At 48.2% G+C, this 22,068-nt stretch overlaps 2 protein-coding genes across 7 annotated transcripts in view; both read right to left on the bottom strand.

The window, feature by feature from the left end:
• The window catches only part of EPG5 (ectopic P-granules 5 autophagy tethering factor), a 109,097-nt gene extending 105,292 nt beyond the window's left edge, over window positions 1-3,805 (bottom strand). For both annotated transcript variants that reach the window (XM_070050250.1, XM_070050251.1), the window contains exon 1: window positions 3,585-3,805. In XM_070050250.1, coding sequence (XP_069906351.1) covers window positions 3,585-3,773 — 189 coding nt within the window. In that variant the 5' untranslated portion in view covers window positions 3,774-3,805. The remainder of the gene's footprint in view (window positions 1-3,584) is intronic.
• A 9,949-nt stretch (window positions 3,806-13,754) lies between these two features.
• PSTPIP2 (proline-serine-threonine phosphatase interacting protein 2) overlaps window positions 13,755-22,068 on the bottom strand; it is a 79,381-nt gene continuing 71,067 nt past the window's right edge. For all 5 annotated transcript variants that reach the window (XM_017344148.3, XM_017344146.3, XM_017344147.3 and 2 more), the window contains 3 exons: window positions 20,569-20,603; window positions 19,215-19,272; window positions 13,755-15,411 (listed from right to left, as the gene is read on the bottom strand). In XM_017344148.3, the coding sequence (XP_017199637.1) occupies window positions 19,223-19,272; window positions 20,569-20,603 (85 nt within the window). In that variant the 3' untranslated portion in view covers window positions 13,755-15,411; window positions 19,215-19,222. The remainder of the gene's footprint in view (window positions 15,412-19,214; window positions 19,273-20,568; window positions 20,604-22,068) is intronic.

Here is a 22,068-nt window from a genome sequence, read left to right as displayed (position 1 = left end):
TCCTTTGGATCTTCAACAACCAGGCCCTTGCCCTGAATGCCCCCCTAACTCTAAAAGGATGACTCTTGCCTTGGGGGGGGGGGGGCAATTTTCTCTCTTGAGGGTTCTCATACTCCTGAGTGTACTATCATTTTGCCTCTCAGTAAATCTTGTTCTTCTATTCACCCCTACCCAGTTACATTCTTACATGCAGGAAGACAAGAACCTGGACTAGGTCTAGCTGGGGCGCTCTCTGAGCCAAGCCAGGAATGGTTTCTGGGACACGCTGGGGGATCAGTGAGCGTTTAATAGACAGATGCTGGGAGGCACAAAAGCATCTAAATACCATACAGCATCCCTCAACTTCACTCCAGTAACCACCAAGGCAGGTAGGGACTAGAGGCGGAAATCAATCATTTAGGCCACGAACAAGAAGGGATTGGTGGGGGTGCTGTGGCACAGCAGGTAAAGCTATCATCTGAGGTGCCTGTATCCCATATGGTCAGCTCTGGCCATTGAGGTCTCTTGGGAGTCAACCAGTGGAATGGAAAACCTCTCTCTCTGGCTCTACCTCTCTCTGTAACTGTCTTTCAAACAAATAAAATAAATTCTTTTTTTTTTAAAAAAAGGAACCTACTCTTTTTAACTCATAATTTACCAGGATTAAGGAAGTCAGGGTCCTCAAAGAATATACCAGAATGAAAATTAGGTGTTAAGCACTAGACACCTCACCATGGCCCAGCAACATGAGATCATGTATCAGATAATTAACACTGAGGAATGTAGGTCAGCTGCTGGGTCACATCCAGAAGCCACGCAAACTGTCTGCAGGCAACAGCACATGACGCTAGCTACTTCCTGAACTAAGCCACAGAATCACTGCAAGACTCAGTAAATAGTCACCCAATTGCATCAGACAGCAAAGTGTCATTAACGCTCAACAGTCCACACTGAGAAATGCATCTATTTACCCTTAAAAGAATTAATTTTCTAGACTGACAGGTATGAGAGTCTTGCTGACGTTGTGGACTTTTTCTATTCGTTTTCTCAAGCTTGTCAGGGCATACTTAGTAGAGCAAATTCTTCGGTATGACAAAGTTTGGGAATACACTTCAATACTGGCACTTATTTCTGCATTCAACAAACACGATCAAACAGACAAGCCCCATCCCTTGGTGAGCTCACAATCAGGAGAAGCGCAATGCTGCCAAGGTAACTAACTCAGTGAAGTGAGGGACCCAGAATGTGCCGAGTGTTACTGGAGGGGTTGAGGATGGAAAACTCTATGGCTTGAGCTGAGACCTCACGAATGGGCAATAGTTAAACCCTAGGTGAAAGGGGGCAGGAAGTCACGTCAGCGTAGAGGAATCAGCATGTGCAAAGGCCCGGCAGCAGGGAAGGAGAGGGACTGGCATGTGGCACAGCGGGTTAGATACCGCAGCCCATATGAGCACTAGTTCAAATTCCTGCAGCTCCAGTCCCCATCTGATTCCCTGCTAACGCACCTGGAAAAGTAGCAGACGATGGCCCAACTACTTGGGTCCCTGCTCCCATGTGGAAGACCTGGATGGAGTTCCAGGCTCCTGGCTCAGGCTTGGCCCGGCCCAGGCCTCTGCAGCTATTTGGGGAATAAACAGTAGATCGAAGTGCTCGCTCGCTCTCTTTCCTTCTCTTTCTCTTCTGCAACTCTCTTTCAAGTAAATGTTTTTCTAAAAATTGTTTTAAAAAAGAAGGAGCGAGCAGTGGTAGACCTGAGGCTAAGGAGAAAGGCTGAGCTCAGATCACTTGGGACCCTTACTCCGTGCTTCAGACTCTAGCCTCTAGGTGAAACCTGGGAAGGATTCGAGAGGAGTAACATCAAGACAGCTTTGTGTTTAAAAATACCAATCCAGCTCCAGTGTAGAAAATGGGCAGCAGATCGGTTTAGCAGAAATTCTCCTTGGAAGAAGATCAGAGTAGTGCAGGAAGAGGAAAATGGGCAGAATTAAAAGAATATTTAGAATACAATTAGCAAGACTTAGTGACTGATTAGATCTGGAGGGTAAGAAACATGAGGATTTGGGGTTTTACCAAATGTCCCCAACATGAAGACCTCTTTACAAACTCGAACAGATCAAAATAAACGAATGTATGTTTGTACAGGGAAGTTGCCTGAACCGCGTCAATAAAATAAGCAGTTGCCTTGTCATGATGCATTTCAAAGTTTCAGCTTTTTCATTTTTTAATTCAAAAAGCCTGCTTTAAGTAAGTGGAGAAAGAATCCTCTTAACTGTTTTTTAGCATTATGGCATTGTATTTATAGAAACACATACTTCTCTACAGACATAGGAAGTCATTATTAAGCTACTGGATTGAGTCGGTATTTCTTGCTTTAACCTGATTTCTCTCGCTAACTGAGTGATGTTGGACTACCATCTAAGACCTCTAGGCATCTGTTTCATCATTTATTTGGGGAGAAGGGAACTAGGGATTGCCACGGAAGATTCTGCTCTTTAGCGATGATGAGTTTTTATGTGCACGAGTGTATTCTAGGTTCAGGGATTTCATGCATGGCTACCTCATGACTTTTTTTCTTACTCCTATGCCTGGATAGTCCTTTATCACACTAATACAATGCAAAAGTATTTCTCTTAAAAATGTTCCTGTAATTAGGTATCAAAACGACCACCAGAGCAGCTCCTCACAGACCTGGGAACACTGATGTGCCTAACTCCGTAAGTCTTATTTTTAAAAGGCATAATGAAAGGGAGCCACGTAAGCCACTCACAGTTCATTAAATATGGTACTTATGAAAACCAGCCTCCTGTAAAAGCCCTGTTTCCAGGGGAAATTCAGACTATGGGAACACTTTTAAGTTACATCGGCTGTCGAACATCGACCACTTCTACTAAGAAAAATTCATTGTAACACCATCTTTATTATTTCCTTAATGTAAATTCTGTCTCGGGTTGAGACGAAATTAATCTAGACAGATTCTATCGGGCCATCTTGGGGCCTCATTTAATCTATTCACTGCAAAAAAGCCTACAAGAACTACATGCAAATCCAGACTGCACCCAACGACAAAACAAATCAACATAAAACACACTAAAACTACAAGCCGGCTAACCTAGAAAACCCAGATAATTCACGTATGTCCCGTCCTGGGTTAATGTCTAGACATTCGTGCCCCACCATAAACCAGCCTACACCTGTCGCTATCCACGAAGCTCCGTCAAAGGATACCGTCTCCACGTGGAGGACAGGACCCTCCCTCTTTATACACGGAGGGACTGAAAAACGAAGAGGGTCAACGATGGGGATGGAGAGAACGCCGCTTCCGGCAGGAAACCAGACCCCGGGGAGAAACCCAAGAGCCCGGCGAAGTCAATCAAGGAGGAGGCGGGAAACAGGGGCGCCTGTCAACGACTGGCAGCGGGCGTGGGGCAGGAACGCAGCGGCACGGCCGGGGGCAGTGGCTGGAGGTACCCAATCCTGGAAGGTGGCGGCAGGGGAGGCACGGGACTCGCGGGACGCGAGCAGAGCTGGCTGCAGCGGGCGACGACTGAAAGCGGGAGCAGAGCGCACTCGGCAGGGCTTCGGCGGGGTCTGGGGGGACGCCTCACCTTGGTTTTTGTGCGGCTGGCCTTGGCCTTGGCCCGGCGCTGGGGCCTCACCGCCTCGGCCATAGACGCTACAGTGGCGCCGTCGCCGCTTGTTTTGGTCAAAACCCAGCGCTTCACGCAACCTGCCCAGTTCCGGCCTCCGGCTGTCACATGACCGACTCCCCACCACTCCCACAGAAGAGGCGGCATCTCCGGCCGCTACGGGCCGCAACGCAGGACAAACCGCGCCGAGACGCGTTCGCGGCGGCAGAGGGCGGCCCTGCCCCTTTCTGGAGCCCAGGCTCCGCCCTCCTGTGGCAAAGCGAGCTTAGCCTTGGACTTGGGCTCAGGGGAGCGCGCTGGGCCTATGGGGTTTCCGGCTGTCCAGGGTGACGGGTGGCCCCCGCCTACGGCGCTCCTACTCCGCGCCCACGTGGGCTTGAAGGAGGACGGGGAGTGGCTTGGGAACCCTCCTGGATCCTTAGATACCCACATCCCATCAGTTCGCCTGCGTCTCTGCGCTGCGACCCAGGAGAGAACCTTGATGTCCACCGGGGTGTGCACTAAAGCTTCGTCTTTCGCCATGGGCAATGTCATGACGCTGGGGGCAGGTGCAGTGGCGGCCGGTGGGCAGTTGTAAATCGTCGGTGCTACATATATTCCCAGGCAGACAACAGCAACCCGAAAAGGAGTCTTGGTATAGGTTTTACAGACTGCTTCGTCAGAACATTCCAGATGCGAAAAACTTGGCCACATCTCCGTTTTTCAGCTCTGTGATTTTTTTCCTGAGCACTTGGAACAAGATGCATGAAACTTGTCTTTCTGTTTCGTGTTCCTGTCTGTGGCCCTCCTGGAATGCCAAAGCCTCGCAGCGGGTGCTCGGCTGTGTTCCCTGGCGCATCTCAAAGGTCCCTGGAACGCGGGTCAGCACGCAGCAGACAATGTTTACACCAAGTGAGTCCTGTTTGTGAGTTAATTAATCACACGCTCAGGGGACCCACGTTGTGGCCGCCACCTGCAACACCAAAAGCAGCGGAAGATGGCCCAAGTGTTTGCGGCCCTCGTGCTGACGATGTGGGAGAGACCCAGAAGAAGCTCAAGGCCCCTGTCTGTTGCAGACATTTGTGGACTGAGCTAGCAGGTGGAGGATCTCTCTCTCTCTCTCTCTCTCTCTCTCTCTCTCTCTCTCAGTCTGTAAATCTGCCTTTCAAATAAGAAACAATTTTTTTAAAAGATTTATTTTTATTTATTTGAAAGAGTTACAGAGAGAGGTAGAGACAGAGAGAAAGGTCTTCCTTCTCTGGTTCACTCTCCCCAGATAGCCACAATAGCCAGAGCTGCGCCAATCCGAAGCCAGGAGCCAGGAGCTTTTTCCAGGTCTCCCACGTGGGTGCAGGGGTCCAAGGACTTGGGCCATCTTCTACTGCTTTCCCAGGCCATAGCAGAGAGCTGGATCGGAAGTGGAGCAGCCAGAACTAGAACCGGCGCCCATATGGCATGCCAGCACTGCAGACTGGGGCTTTAACCCACTGTGCCACAGCGCTGGCCCCAAGAAACAAATCTTAAAAAAAAAAAACAGTGTTTTGATCCTAAAGCCTTAACAACAAACAAAAAGCTATGAAGATACTCAGAATGTACATGTACTCCGTGTGTCCTGGAGTGTGTGTGTGTGTGTGTGTGTGTGAAGTTACTGCCTGCCTGACAAATACCAACACTCTTCAGACCACTGGTCTGATCTGTAATGCCTGCTAGGACTTCTCCAGGCTGGAATACCGTGGCTGGTCTTCACCAACTCAAAACCTTTTTGGACTTTAACACCTTATGTACTGCCCACTATTTGGTCAGCAAAACTGGGTCAGCCTTCAATGTGCATGTTTGACAGGTTAGTTAGGAAGCAGACCCGGTGCACAGATAAATCATGATCTATCACAGCCCATGAGCAAAAAGAGGCCTAGCATACTTTGGAAAGATGGGAAGGGCTGGGGTGAGTTTCATATAAAAAAAAAGAGGTTAACCAGGGAGGATGGAGAAAGGTTATAAGATGGAAAGAAAGGGTTTTTAGACAACAACTTGAAGGAACTAGCCTGTACCTGGGCAAGAATTAACAGCCACCATGTGTGCTAAAAGTCACCTCCATCGCCAGAGAGCCATGGTGCTCTGTGTGAGCAGAGGTGGAGAGCATTTAGAGAGGAAAGGGCAGCCAACTAAGGTGAGGTGGGACAGGCCTGCTGCAGAGGCGCCCGCTAAACAACCGGAGCTTCCACCGTGAAGCATTTACTGCTGGAATGATTTTAGAATCTGTGGCCAATGGCCAGGCAGATCAAGTTCTGCCTTTGAAAAAATGCCGGCCCGGCGCTGTGGCACAGCAGGTTAAAGCCCTGGCCAGGAGCGCCGGCATCCCATATGGGTTCTGGTCCAGCTGCTCCTCTTCCAATACAGCTCTCTGCCGTGGCCTGGGATAGTAGTAGAAGATGGCCCAAGCCCTTGGCCCCTGCACCCATGTGGGAGACCTGGAGGAGGCTCCTGAGTCCTGGCTTTGGATCAGCGCAGTTCTGGCCGTTGCAGTCATTTGGGGAGTGAACCAGCGGATGGAAGACCTCTCTCTCTGACTCTACCTCTCTCTGTAACTCTGTCTTTCAAATAAATAAAATAAATCTTTAAAAAAGTGCCAAATCCATTCAGGAAGTAAAGCATTAGTCTAAACAGAAGAATTAGATGATGATAAAAGTTGAACCCAGGAAGGTGTTTCTGAGACTCCTGCTTTGAAAGGATATACAGTACACAAATGCTGCTCACTGAGACACCAAAAGAATTTACCTCTGACAGCAAGCAGGTTAATCATTGGCCTAATTAGTAGCCAAGGGTTTGCAGCCACCGCAGTAACAATCGCCAACATTTCCTGAGCTCTTGCTGTCTGCTGGACGCTGTGCTGAGTAATTCTGACACCCTGATCACATGATCCTCCTAAGAACCCTGCAGAGTTGGTCGTCTCTTCTTTTCTTTGTAGACTAAGAACTAAGCCTCGGAGAGGTCGGCTCATTTGCCTACAGGGCGAGCTGGGACGTGAACGAAGGCAGTAGTGCAGCATAAGCAGACCTTTACGATGCAAAGCCAGGGATTGGCATTGGGCAGAAGGGTTACAACTCTGCCTGGGATGCCTGTGTCACATGCAAGAGTGCTGGGATTTGGTTCTGCCTGGTTCCACCTTCTTGCTAACGTGCACCCTGGGAGGCAGCAGATAATATGGTTCAAGTACTTGGATCCCTGCCACTCACATGGAAGACCCAGATTGAGTTCCAGGCTCTGGCTTCAGCCTGGCCCAGTCCCAGCTGTTGCAGGCATTTAGGGAATGAATCCTGGACAGATCCCCGGCTCGTTCTCTCTCTCTCTCTCTCTCTCTCTCTCTCTCTCTCCCTCCCTCCCTCCCTCCCTCCCTCTTTTTTTTCTCTCTCCCACTCCCCCTCTTCTATCTTTCAAATAAATAATAGTTTTTGCAAAGATTGAAATGCAGGTTTCTTACATTTGTTTGCAGTATTCTTTTTTTAAAAGATATATTTATTTTATTTGAAAGTCAGAGTTACACAGAGAGAGAAGGAGAAGCAGAGAGAGAGGCCTTCCATCCGCTGGTTCACTCCCCAACTGGCCGTAACAGTCGGAGCTGTGCCGATCTGAAGCCAGGAACCAGGAGCTTCTTCTGAATCTCCCATGCGGGTGCAGGGGCCCAGGGACTTGGGCCACCTTCTACTGCTTTCCCAGGCCACAGCAGAGAGCTGGATCAGAAGAGGAGCGGCCAGGACTCAAACCAGTGCCCATATGGGATACCGGCACTGCAGGCAGCAACTTTACCTACTATACCACAGCACCGGTTCCTGCAGTATCCTATACTTACAGACTGGGGCCAGGATGAATCGCAGAAATATTTCATTTAAAATAGAACTGGAGGAGCAGGTGTTTGGCCTAGCACTTAAGGTAACCACATCCTGCATCTGTGAGTGCCTGGGTTTGATTCCCAGCTCCAGCTCAATCCCTGTCAATGCAGAGCATGGAGGCAGGGATGAGAAATCATGCAGTATATTCCTGCCAGCCACGTGGGAGACCTGGATTGCACTCCCAGCTCCTGGCACTGGCCCAGCCCCAGGCTTTGTGGGCATTTGGGGAACGAGTCAGTGGATGAAGTTTCTCTCTCTCTCTCTCTCTCTCTCTCTCTCTCTGCCTATCAAAAAAGAAGAAAGGAGAAGGAGGAGAAACTGTATTGTTCATAATAGTCACCGTGTTGACTGTTGGAGATATTTTCTCACAGACAACTCTACCTCATTTTTCCTTAATTAAATTTTCTGTTGTTTTATTTAAACAGAATTCTGGTGGCATTAAGTCATTTCCAACATTTTACTGCTAAAAACAATGCTTACAAGTAACCATTCTTACATATTTTTTATTTTTGCACTTGTGTATTTCTGTCAGACAAGGTCCTAGAAGTAAAATTGCTGGCCAAACGGAATTTCTCATTTTTAATTTTAATAAATATTTGCCAATTTTCCTCTGATGATCTGTATAGATTTTCACTACAATTTTGAGAATTTAAAATATATATATTTAAAGATTTATTTATTTATTGACAGACAGAAATACAGAGAGAGAAGGGCAGGAGAGAGGAGAGAGAGACAGAGACAGAGAGAGAGAGAGAAAGGTCTTCCATCCACTGGTTCACTTCCCAGACAGCCACAATGGCCAGGGCTGGGCCAGGTTGAAGCCACGTGCCAGGAGCTTCTTCTGGGTCTCCCATGTTGGTACAAGGGACCCAAGTACTTGGGTCATCTGCTGCAGTTTTTTGGAATCATTAGCAGGGAGCTGGATGGGAAGAGGAGCAGCTGGGACTGGAACTGGTGCCCATATAGGATGCTGGCACCGCAGGCAAAGGCTTAACTTTCTAAGCCACAGGGCCAGCCCTGAGAATTTAAAATATTTTTAATTTCATGAAAAAAAAAATCCTAACCAAGTGATAAAAAGAATGAAGCATTCATTAAAGGACTGTAACCCACATAGTACTTTACGGCATTCCAAAATGTAACATGACTGTGATTCATAAATCAACCAGTGTCTGGAACAGTGGGGCCCTAAGGGGTTCAGTAACATCTAGGGAACTCCAAGGAGCCCTGGGCCACCTTTCTTGACTGGTGCCTTCCAGGGTCTCTGCTGCCACCTGGTGGCAATTTCTTCCATTGGTGCAACCTCTCACCCATGATTTCCAGGAAGTCATTTATTCTACAAATAATTCATTACTTCCCCTAAATCACTCTGCGAGGAAATCATTCATCATTCCTAGCTACTAAATATCTCCTGTATAATTGTGATATCATGTTACCTCGAGATTTTTTTTCAGTTTCTTTCTTTCTTTCATTTTTTGACAGGCAGAGAGTTAGACAGTGAGAGACGGGTCTTCCTTCCATTGATTCACCTCCCAAATGGCTGCTATAGCCGGCGTGCTGCACCGATCGGAAGCCAGGAGCCAGGTACTTCTCCTGGTCTCCCATGTGGGTGCAGGGCCCAAGCACTTGGACCATCCTCCACTGCCCTCCCGGGCCACAGCAGAGAGCTGGACTGGAAGAGGAGCAACCAGGGACTAGAACCCGGAGTGCTGGTGCTGCAGGCGGAGGATTAGCCTAGTGAGCCACGGCACTGGCCAACACCTATCCTTTTTTAAGACTTATTTGAGCGACCGGCGCTGTGGTTAAAGCCCCGGCCTGCAGCACCCGCATCCCATATGGCTGCCGGCTGAGTCCCAGCTGTTCCACTTCTGATCCAGCTCTCTGCTATGGCCTGGGAAAGCCATAAAGGATGGTCCAAGTCCTTGGGCCCCTGCCCCCATGTGGGAGACCTGGAAGAAGCACCTAGCTCCTGGCTTCAGATTGGCTCAAATCTGGCCATTGCAGCCATTTGGGGAGTGAACCAGCAGGTGGAAGACCTCTCTCTCTCTCTCTCTCTCTCTCCCTCTCCCTCTCTCTCTCCCCTTCTATTTGTAACTCTTTCAAATAATAAAGTAAATCTTTAAAAAGATTTGAAAGTCAGAGTTACAGAGAGAGAGAGATCTTCCATTCTCTGGTTCACTCCCCAGTTGGCCACAGCAGCCAGCACTGGGCCAGGCCAAAGCCAGGAGCCAGGAGCCTCTTCCAGTCTCCCATGTGGGTGCAGGGGCCCAAACATTTGGGCCATCTTCCATTGCTTTCGCAGGCCATTAGCAGGGAGCTGGATAGGAAGTGAAGCACCGGGATGTGAACTGGCACGCATATGGGATGCTGGGGTTGCAGGCGGTAGCTTAACCCTACATTTCAGGGTGGGTAATCGAGATCCCAACAGTTGACCTCTCTGCAGAGCTGCCTTCAGCCACACTGCTGGCAGGTGACAGTGACAGGGAAACCCCACTCTCCCCAGACAGAGCGGCCTTCAGCGGACAGCAGTAACAGCTGGGAGGGCCCATGTAAACAAACTGCAGTTTCAGATGTATCCCTGCAAAAGATGGGTTTTTTTCCTACTTTTATTTATTTCATTTTATTTATTTGAAAAGCGGAGAGAGCCAGACGGGATGGGGGTTGGGAGGAGGGGCTGGGGTTTGGCCAGGCCAAAGCCAGGAGCTGGAACTCAATCTAGATTCCATATGCAAATCTTGAAAACCAGAACCTGTTCCACATGTAGGTGCCAGGAACCCCGCTTCCAGAGCCATCCCTGCTGCCTCCCAGGGTTCACATGAGCAGGAAGCTGGAGCCAGGACTAGAACCCAGGCACTCCAATATGGGATGCAGGCCCAAGTGGCATCCCAGCTGCTACACCAAACGCCAGCCAACCCTCCCAGGAATTCCAGGCTCAAGTCCAGACCCCACTACCTCAGAACGTGCCCTCACTTGGAGACAGGGTCCTTACAGAGGAGGTCAAGTTAAAATGAACTGGACCCTAATCCAACACACCAGATCCAACAACTTCACACAGAAGGCGGCTCTGCAGGGGCAAAGGCCCACGGGATCCCCCGTCTGCTCTGGACTCCCTCCCCTAGTGGCTGCTGACCTGGTGGCCTCTGCAGGGGGCATCAGCCCAAGAACAGGACCTCCCAAGGTGGAGGCATAGACTCAGCAGTCTATCCTCCCCCCGTCCCAAATATCGGTTATGATTCCAATAGGTAGAAAAAACAGATCTGGGAACCGAGAGGTCAGGGTGGCATCTGTCACCATGGTTCCCAGCGATGGACCCACTGGGGGAATTTGTGTTTCACACCCCGTCAACTTCAGGCTCTGCTGGACCGGAGGTCCTGGATGTAGCAGGTGGGCAGAGGGTGCATCCACAGGGGAAAGAGAGAGGGCTCCTCTACAAGGCGGACCAGCAGTGGGTCACTCGGGGTTCCTCATGCCAATAGACCTGCAGCAGGGAGCAGTCACCAGTGAGGAAGACGAGGAGAGGGAGGAATAGTCTGGAACTCAGGAATCTCATGGGTGCCTCTTCAGGTTCCACGTCTGATGAGAAACATAAAGTGGCCGTTTCGGCAAACAGGGTTGGATAGGAGCCTCACAGCCGGGCACTGGGACCCCTCAGGCGTGGCAGTCTGGGTTGGCCCACTAGTCCAGAGACCTAGACAAGCCGGAGAACGTGCCGCGTGTGAGGGGGATCTGGAAGGCATGTGTTTGATTTTATTCTGTTTATCTTTAATTGACCAATGAAGGCGGGACCTGTTTGAGGTGGGCAGGATGACGTGTGTCAGCTTGCCAGGGCAGCCGGAACACAGCACTGTGGCCAGAGTGGCTTAGCCGCTGACCTTCTCCCATGGTTCTGGAAAGTCTGAGAGCCGGGGGGTGAGATCCTGCAGAGTTGGCATTCCTTGGGGCCTGTCTCCTTGCCTTAGAGATGGCCACCCTCTTGCTGCCTCTGCACGTGGCCATCCCTTCGGCACGGACACCTTCAGGGGCCTTCCTGTTGGTGTAAGGACACCAGGCATACGGATCAGGGCCTCCCTCCAATGGCCTCACTTCACCTTAATGACTTCTTTAAAGATCCTGCCCTGAACATGTCACATTCTGAAGTGCTGGGGTGGGGATTTCAACATACAAATTGGAAGGTGGCACGATTCACCTGTAACAGGGTTGGGGGAGGGGGAGTGAGCATCACCTAGGGGCTTGGGACCAACTGCAGCAAGAGGGACAGCAGCTTGTTCTTCCAACCTTCCTGTTTCATAGTCATTTTCGTGTGTTTGCTTCGGAAGCTGGGACTGGAGGAAAGAGGTTTAGGATGCAGAACAATTAGCGCGGGCACAGATGGCTCTGAGCCGTGCGGGTGTCAGCTGCTGTCACAGCCCCAGCCACACCCCCTCAGTCCCTACCATTTCCTTAAACACTGGCCCAACTTCCACCCACCAGGGACCAGGTCACCAGCTGAGGAACTCTCAGAGGCTGGCATCCACTCTGCCAGTGTTTGAGGCCATCCTGAAACACCAGGAAGTTAACATCTCCTAGGAGTTTCCTCTGCCAGAGGCTAGCAGAGGCAGTGAGTCGATGCCCCAGCTCCCTCGTGTGTCTTCCACAGTTTTCCTGGGAGGCCCAGTATAGTAAGCTCCAGCTGTCCATTGTGCAGCTCGCTTGACCATGTGTGCTCTTTGCCTTCCTCCCTTTCCCTGTCTTACGTGCCCACTTCCATACAAATGTCTTCTGGGTTCACCCCCTGGAAGCCCACTCTTGAAAAAAAGCACAGAAAGCCTTGACCGCTCTGCCACCCAGCCAGCTGCAGGTATGGCCAGCAGGCTGGAGCCCTGTGGTGGAATGAGGAGGTGAAAATGTCATGCCAAGATGGCCACTGAGGTGAAGAGGTCATGCCAAGATGGCCACTGACAACAGAAACTGCCTGGCAACAGGCCGTGATTGGATGGCTTCAGAAACCACATGACAACAGAGGAAACCACATGACAACAGAGCCTGACTTACAGCAGGCCGTGATTGGATGGTTTCAGAAACTGCCTGGCAACAAGAGCCTACTGGCAACAGGCTGTGATTGGATGGCTTTGGAAACTGCCTGGCAACAGGCTGTGACTGGTTGGGGCATAGACTGCCCCTTGACCAGATTGGCTGCCTTGGCTATATAAGCAGCTGTAGCAACTGAAATAAATGAGTCTGCGGGCTGCTCACCTCAGGCTTGCTTTCACCCAACTCCCTGGATCTGTGTGGACGAATCCTCTCAGGAAGAAATCAACTTCAACAGAGCCCCAAGCCAGGGCCTTGAACATTCCCAGGCCCTGATAATAACGTTGAGATTAGTGCCCAGAACCAAACTGGCCCTGACCCGGAGCCAAAATTCCTGCGACTCTCATATAAACTCCATCCCTTGTCCCCTTGCAGTGGACACACAGAGAACATCCCTCTCTCATGCTGTCCACCACGAGGACAAGCTCCAGCCCCCTGCTGGTAAAATCCCCTGAACAATGCTTGCTACATCACCCTGGCCTTGAGTGTTCCCCTTTTGGAATGCTGCAATTGTGGGGATTCCCCTGTCACCACTTTTGGGGCAACTCCAGTGGCAGTTTTACTGGGGGGAAATAACCTCCCCACCCTCACCACCACTGCCCTGAGGAAAAAAATCCTAGTACTCAAACCCCTATCTTGGGTCTGCTTCTGGTGGTTCCAATGTCATTGCACCAACAGTCTACAGTGAGCTCATATTTGCTAACTTGAACACCTGTGCCTCATTCATTGGTTTCACTCCCTTATTTCTCTCCTTCTTCACTCTATTCCTCCTTTCTTTCTCTGGCGGTCTTCTTATAGGCCATTAATCCTTTCATATTTACCACTGTCTGTCAGATGCAGGGGATATAGCAGGAAAAAGATAAAAAGGGTCCGGCTCTCGTGGAGGTCACAGGCTACAAGGGAACACAGAGCTTGCACCGTGAATTTCCAGAATAATTAGGTAATGACGAGGAAAACGGGGCAGGGGACGGTACGGCAGAGAAAATCAAGTTACACTAGAGGCAAGCAGGGTGCCTCCCGCAGGAAGTGACGTTGCAGCTGAGAGCGGAAAGAATTGGTAGGAAGTGATAGGGTGCTATCCTCTCTTGGCCTCCCTGACCAGCAGCTTGTCATTGAGGTATCTGACAACTACAAATGCAGCACGGTGTAAAATAAGGCTTGAGAGAGAGATATGGTTAACCCAAAAATGCACCAGAAATCCCAAATCATCGAGAACCTTTATTTTACTTCATATCAAACTGAAAGAGCAACAGAATAAAAATATTATCTTCCATTCATAAAACACGTTTACATAAATTGCACTGACCAAGGGAGAGAGAAAACTGAAATCCCTGAGGAATTGCCAATAATAAATAATCTACCCAAACACAGACTGTTCTGAGAACAAAAGACCATTTCCTGAGCCCCTCCAGTTTGGGGAAGTCAATGACTCTTTGCAAACTTCACTTTCCCAAAAGGATATCCAACTGATGCAAGTTCCCCCTCATGACAAGCAGCTCCTACAGTCAGCAGCACCTTCCATTGAAAGAGGAGAACTGATCGGCCTTCTTTTGATCCCATTTGTGCACAGTTCTGGGAGCACTGCTGCCCAGAGCAGGAGAGGCAAATGTTTGTTTGTTGCAGTGACACAGAACTTAACAACATACTCAGTAAGGAAGTATGCTATTCTGACTTGTCATGAATGAAAATATACCCTTTTCTCATGGTTTGCCAGTGATGTAGAAAAGCTACATAACCTTGCTGCTGTTTGTGGTAACAAAAGGAAGACCCAAAACTTTGCTAAGAGGTAAGACTGACACTTTAAAGTTTCAGGATCTAGCAAAGGATAGATTTTCTGTGAAGACCAGGACTGGAGATTGGCTTTGTAACTCCAAAATTCTCTTGGGGAACAGAGTCAAAACACTGTATTTCATTGATTCCAGAATGTTCTTTGTCTTCACGCTTTGGTGTCTCCCATGTGAATGAGCTTGGCCATCAATGGTTTGTCACAAGTTAATTGGCAACTCCCCCATCCCACCTTCTCCATGTCATATTAAATAATGGCATATTTTATAACCTATGGCTTAAATTAAATATACTTCTCTGTAGTACAGTACACACAGTGATCCATACACAAATACATCTGACATTGAGGCCCTAATAAGCTTCCCAATTAGAAAAATGCTGGCCAAAAAAAAAAAAATCTTTGGCATAACCTAAAGTTTAGCATGAGCATGGCAACCTCGGGAGGGGCTGACAGAGTGGTGACATGGGAATGAGCTACGCTCTGATTCTGGCTGTCCCTAATCAGTTGGCAGCCCCGTACGGCAATTGATTTCTCACTTTGGGCTTCATTTCCTCATCTGTGAAATAGAAAGTGCAATCAGACGGCTTCTAAGTCTCCCAGCCAAAAAAGCAAGGTCATTTCCATCCTGCACCACTGGAAGTGTGAGCCTGTGTGGAAATCCCCTAGCAGCACTGCCACCCACTGCAAAGGAGTCCTTCGGCCCCTCGGCAGCCACCTCTGCTCTCCCGGGGTAGGGGTGGGGGCGTCACCACTCCATCCACTGTCCTGCTTCCCCAGGAGACAACCACTCACCCACAACTGCAGTACCTGACTGAGAAAAAACGATTCTTTGGTCTGGGGCAATTTGTAAACTTTGTCCAAAAATAAAAAAATAAAAAATAAAAACTGCATAAGTTTATTAGCTTAAATGGAACTAAATGCCTACCATAAATTTACAAAATATCAACAAATTGCAACCAGGGTTCACTGCAAAGTCTTCATGGTTGGCAAGATTCAGCTATGGATTCTTCTGCTCTGGGGACCTCTTTCCGAAGCATAGGAGCATTCGCCGGAAAAAAAGGTTTGTTTTCTGAAAGAGAAGAGCAAAGACATTTCATTTCAATGTTCGTACCCACTCCCGACGGAAGCGCGTCTCCTGCAAGGAGAGTTCAGTGTGCCCGCTCGGCCAAGGCAAATGAACAGCGAGAGAGGAACGTGAAGATAGCATTCCTTATGGCAGATAAATAACACATGTACTCATATTCATAAACATACTTGAATTAAAAAATGCAATGTATCTTTACATAAACATGTTAGAATCAAAGAATAACAGCTAAAATCAACTACAGAATACAACATGAATTCCCAAGTCTTCCAGTTTAAATCTTCATTCTGAAGATGCCAACTACTTTATTTTTTTTAAATTTTTTTCTTTTTTCTTTTTTTTGACAGGCAGAGTGGACAGTGAGAGAGAGAGAGACAGAGAGAAAGGTCTTCCTTTGCCATTGGTTCACCCTCCAATGGCTGCCGCGGCCAGTGCGCTGCGGCCGGCGCACCACGCTGATCCGAAGCCAGGAGCCAGGTGCTTCTCCTGGTCTCCCATGGGGTGCAGGGCCCAAGCACTTGGGCCATCCTCCACTGCACTCCCGGGCCACAGCAGAGCGCTGGACTGGAAGGGGAGCAACCAGGATAGAATCTGGCGCCCCGACCGGGACTAGAACCCGGTGTGCCAGCACTGCAGGCGGAGGATTAGCCTATTGAGCCACGGCGCTGGCCGCCAACTACTTTAAATGTTAGATGACACGGCATTTAACTAAGTTATTAACTAAACTAGATTCCTTTCTTAAAAATCCTCTGAATTCAATTATACATGTGCATATATGTTAAGCACCTATTCCTTGAGCTGGTACAGACCCTAAAATTACAGAACTCGAGAGGCTGAACTCAAGTAAACACGTGGCACTAGCATCTTGCATTCATATAGAAAACTTGTAGACTTTCAGAAGTCAGAGTTCTTGCTCCTTGAACCCATTAGAATATATGCTCGGGGCTGGCACTGTGCTGTAGTGGGTGAAGCCACTGCCTGCAGTGCCAGCATCCCATACAGGTGCCAATTCGAGTCCCGGCTGCTCCACTTCTGATCCAGCTCTCTGCTGTGGCCTGGGCCCCTGCACTCATTTGGGAGACCCAGAGGGAGCTCCTGGCTCCTGGCTTCGGATCAACACAGCTCCAACTGTTGTGGCCAACTGGGGAGCGAATCAGCAGATGGAAGACCTCTCTCTGCCTCTCCTTCTCTCTCTGTGTAACTCTGACTTTCAAATAAATAAATAAATCTTTTACAAAAAATATGCTCAACTCAAGCAAGTAAAGGCAAGAAAGAAAGAAGTAAAACATAAAAAGAAACTCGAAGGCCTGCTCATGCTCTGTCCATAGCCATCACCCACATGTTGTTCCAGAGGGCAGGTTTCACCTCTGAATCCCAAGTCACTGGATCACTCAGATTCTGCTCCACCTCCTCCCAGGACTTTACCTCCCCGTGAGATGCAGGTGGGCTTACAAAATGAAAAAGAAAAGACGTCTGCTTGTAAAGACTGCAATTTATGTGTAGGTCATAAAATTATATATAATTAGAAAATATAAGGGTTTTTTTTTTAAAGATTTATTTATTTGAAATACAGAATTACAGAGAGAGAGAGAGAAACAATCTTCCATCTCCTGATTCACTCCCCAAATGGCCGCAATGGCTGAGGCAGGGCCAGGCCAAAGCCAGGAGCCTCTTCCAGGTCTCCCATGTGGATACAGGGGCCCAAGCACTTGGATCATCCTCTGTTGCTCTCACAGGTGCGTTAGCAGGGAGCTGGATCAGAAGTGGAGCAGCCAGGACTCGAACCAGCACCCATTTGGGATGCCAGCACTGCAGGCAGTGGCTTAACTCGCTATGCCACAGCACCAGCACCCTAGAATGGAATATTTTAATCTTTCAATTTCCTTATATTTCACAGCAAAGGTACTTGAGTTTTAAATGTGTTTCTTAAGCAATTTAAGGACTTATGTTTACATGTAAATAGATACTAGCTTGTTATTTCTATCTAATTAAGACAATAAGGTGTCTGTGCTAAATACCTAATTGGCTATAAGTCACAAAGTAGGTGTTTTTGGAGGATTGAAGGTAAGCAACGTTTGACGTACTCAACGTTTGATGTGCAAGCACTTTTCAGCGGATAGAAAGAACACCATGGAGCACTGTTCAGACTTGTTCTGCTTCAAAAATGATCACCAACACCAAATCAGAAAAGGGGGAAAGAGGCTGTTCCAATTCTCTTGTGAAGTCCTATATTCCACCCACCCACTCCAGTGATGAACTCTTCAAAATATTTTCAGTCAAATAAGTCATAAATTTTCACTGTAAACAAATTAGAAAAAGGGCAGTCAGAAAGAAGAAAGTATTACCTATTTCAGAATATAGCCTTTCAGACTTTTTTGTGCATATAGGCCTATGGAGTTAAACCTCAAGACCACTTGAGTTACAAGAACTCTACTTTAGGCTGGCGCCGTGGCTCACTAGGCTAATCCTCCACCTGTGGCGCCGGCACCCCGGGTTCTAGTCCCAGTTGGGGCGCCGGATTCTGTCCCAGTTGCTCCTCTTTCAGTCCAGCTCTCTGCTGTGGCCCGGGAAGGCAGTGGAGGATGGCCCAAGTGCTTGGGCCCTGCACCAGCATGGGAGACCAGGAGGAAGCACCTGGCTCCAACAGAAAAGGAAGACCTTTCTCTCTGTCTCTCTCTCACTGTTTAACTCTACCTGTCCAAAAAAAAAAAAAAAACAAACAAAAAAACTCTACTTCATGAAGAGTGTTATGGTTTGGAAAATAATTTGAGGGTTCCCCAAAGGTCCACATGGTGACGTCTCAATCCCCAGAATCCTATGTTACTGGATTAAGGATGGAATTGAATTGATATTGGTATCTGAAGGTGGAGCCTTGGAAAATAACTACATTGGTTGGTTCCTGGGGTAGGAGGAGCTCCCATGATGGAATCATGAGGGCTAAATAGAGACACACAGACCTGGAGAAGAGCGAACTTCCTCTGTCTCTCTCTGCTTCCTGCCTCTGCACGTGATCCTCCCTCTGCATGCACTCTGCCCTCCTCAGATGCTAGACAAATAGAACCACCTGATCTTGGACTGTGAACCTCCAGAACTGTGGGCCATAGTATACCTTCTTCCTTCTAAGAAGCTCTTCTCAGGTATTTCAGTTAAAGTAACAAAAAGCTGACAAATGCAAGGAGTGTCAACTTTGGCTTCTCAGGCACTCCTTTGGGACTGTGAAGACTGGTTTTGACTTGGGGCAAGCTGAAGCACCTGAATGCCAGAGAACATGTTGCCACGTGGCCATTCCTGCAGCCATGACTGGCTTAGCAGTGTTCAGCTCCCTTCCAAGAATCCTCGCAGCATGCACGCTCAGAGCAGTACTAATCTGGTACAGGCTGATCCTGTGATGCCATAGTGAGTCTGATTGTTAGTACTGACTTTTTTTTTGCTTGACTTCTCCAATTTTGGGGGCTGGGGTAGAACACTAAAGGTCAACTGATTTAAACAGGGAAGAATCCATGTGCTTTGTTTGTGAGATACTTCAAGTATAGGTGTGTAATAGCCACAGAAGAGCTTAACAAGAGCAGCTAACTAATAATTGTAGAAGAATTAAGGAAGGGAAACACCCTCATTCAAATAGGTATGGAGTGGTTTCCAGTTGCTTCCATTCAGGAGAGGTCAGCCTCAAGGAGGCCCACAGCCACCAGTGTGCCAGCCTCACGTGCGGCCTTGCTTGTTTGTAGTGGTGTCATAGAGATGCTTCAAAGACACACTGGTGAGTCTATGTGAACATTAACAGCTCTTACCTTCAATGTCACTGATAGATCAAGCTGTAGTCAGAAACCACAGAGTAATCAGGGTCATCTGCAAAGGATGGAAAACAGGAAAACATGAAGCTACTATTTTTCACCATAAGATCTTAGCCTTTTTCTTTTCTTTTCTTTTCTTTAAGATTTATTTATTTGAAAGGTAGAGTTACATGGAAATAGAGGCAGAGAGAGAGAGAGATCTTCCACCCACTGGTTTACTCCCCAATCAGCCAAAACACCTGGGACTAGGCCAGGCCAAAACCAAGAGCTTATTCCGGGGCTCCCACATGGGTGCAGCGGCCCAAGGAGTTGGGCCATCCTCCACTGCTTTCCCAGGTGCATTAGCAGGGAGCTGGGTCAGAAGAGGAGCAGCCAGGACTCGAACTGGCAACCAATACACTATAACTCTGGCCCCAATCTTGGCCCTTTTCAAACTAAGGCACTCCACTAAAAGACTGAGATGACTGCCCTTTTGTAACAAGAAAACATATCCAACAACAAAAACTATACATGGTGAAAAAAAAAACTATACATGATAGCTATGACTACAAATCAGAAGACATTCTCAATATTATGTCTTCTTTACTCTTTCACCTCCATGCCCAGGTATCAGCACCCACAGTAAAGGCATCTTCAAAAGTGGACAAACAGTAACCACATTGTCAGGTGGTAATTATCAGGCAAACAAGAAATAATACAAATCATCACATTGTTCAAATATGGCTACAAAAGTGGCTGAAACTATATTAAATTTTAGTGAGCCGCTAAATGCAGCATAAATTATCCTCTTTCCACATTTCTTTGAACGTAGACAAATATATCTTCTTTACACTCAAATCATTCGTATTTGTTGAGAACCTGATATGTGCCCAGTACTGTGTTAGGTGTTTGCAATCCAACACAGGAAATGACAAAGGGCCCTGAAAGATCTCATGACCATCTCGGAAATACAACTAACAAAACAGCTCAGACGCGTGGTTCTCCCAGAGGTACCATGGGAGTTCAGAGGAAGAAGAGACCAGTGGGACTGGTGAATGACCCCATGATGGGTAGTGCAATATATGCCATTCTCATGACCCAAGGGAGACCAGTTTCTTGGGCAATTTGCCTTCAAATAAGTTTCTCTGTCACTTCCAGAACTGACTCTCTTTGATAACTACAAAACAGGTCACCAATAACAAAAGTTCACCCTGTGATAAATGGTGTGACAGTAAGGTTCTAACACAGGCTCCTTCCACTGGGGATTTAATTCTGTTTACTCTTTTCTTTTCCCTTACTTCAACTCTTAGCTATTTAACCTTCAAAAACAACCTGACAGAGGAATGTCAAAAGACCTTTCTTGGCAGCCTACCTGGTAAACTTTTAGGAATCGGGAGAGGTCCTCTCCTGTAAGAAAGGAAAACCAAAGATGTTCACACGCATTCTTGTTATTTTTATAACAATCAAGTTCATGCTACTAGCATGCCATACTCTAACCAGATCTGGTTTCTGTGCTAGAGGGTCCAGAAAAGCACAGCTGGAGCAAATTATCCGGAAATCCACACTGCAGGTTGAGCCTGGTGTTGAGAGCCAGGGTGCACGGTGGGCAGGAGCACAGAGCCCTGCTCTCATCGCCTAGACTGGCAGGGTTAAGCTCTCATCCATGGGGGCAAGATTTCCTAAGCTCTGAGCACACCTATCTTCGTGTGTAAAATGGGAAAATATGAGATCTTCAAGAAGTTCACAGAGAAGCTGGCATTGTGGCACAGTGGGTTAAGGTGGTGCCAGCAGGCATCCCATATGAGCCCAAGTTCAAATCCCAGCTGCTCCACTTCTGATCCAGCTCCCTGGTGATGTGCCTGGGAAGGCAGCGGAGAATAGCCGGGGTCCTTGGGCCCCTGTGCCTATGTGGGAGATCTAGAGGAGGCTCCTGGCTTCAGCCTGGCCCAGCCCCAGCTGTTGTGGCCATTTGGAGTGAACCAGCAGATTGAAGATCTCTCTCCCTCTCTCTCCCTCTCTCGCTCTCTCTCTGTGGCTCTGCCTTTCAAATAAAAAGTTCATGGAGAATACATATTATGAAAAAGTATACATGGATTTCAAGATTTTCCACCAAAATAATCTTTTATTTTTAAAAACTTATTTATGTTCCTATTTGAGATGCCGAAAGACAGAAAAACACAGAAAGTGAAAAAGAAAGAGCTCACATCCACAGGCTCACTGTCCAAACGCTCACAACCACCAGGGCTGGGCCAGGGCTGGAGCCAGGAGCTCACAGCACAAGTTAGGTCTTCCGTGAGGGTGGCAGGAAGGCAGTCACCACTGCCTCCCTATGTTTGCATTGTGAGAAGCCCAAGGCAGGAGCTGGGGCAGGAATCAAACCCAAGAACTGCAGCATGGGACATGGACATCTTAACCACAGAATAACTGCCTGTCCCCAAATTTCTCTTTCAATTCCATTTTTCCAGAAACACTTTGAAGTTCCTCCCTCATTTTGAGAGCTAAGTCAGCTCACTCATATTAATGGATTTGAACAGGGCCTGACATTTTTCTTTTTCTTTTTTTGAGAGGTAGAGTTACAGACAGAGGGGGAGACAGAGAGAAAGCCCTTCCATCCACTGGTTCACTCCCAAAATGACAGCAACAGCCAGAGCTGGGCCAACCTGAAGCAAGGAGCCAGGAGCTACTTCAAGATCTCCCATGTGGGTGCAGGGGCCCAAGCACGTGGGCCATCTTCTACTGCTTTCCCAGGCCATAGCAGAGAGCTGAATTGGAAGAGGAGCAGCTGGAACACAACTCGATGTTTACATAGGATGCTGACGCCGCAGGTAGTGGCTCAGCTTACTACACTGCAGCACCGGCTCCAGCATTCTCA

The sequence above is a fragment of the Oryctolagus cuniculus genome, chromosome 10 (assembly GCF_964237555.1).
Source record: "Oryctolagus cuniculus chromosome 10, mOryCun1.1, whole genome shotgun sequence".
NCBI lineage: Eukaryota > Metazoa > Chordata > Mammalia > Lagomorpha > Leporidae > Oryctolagus > Oryctolagus cuniculus.
Note: the sequence above shows the minus strand (reverse complement) of the source record. Positions and strands in the feature narration are given on the sequence as shown.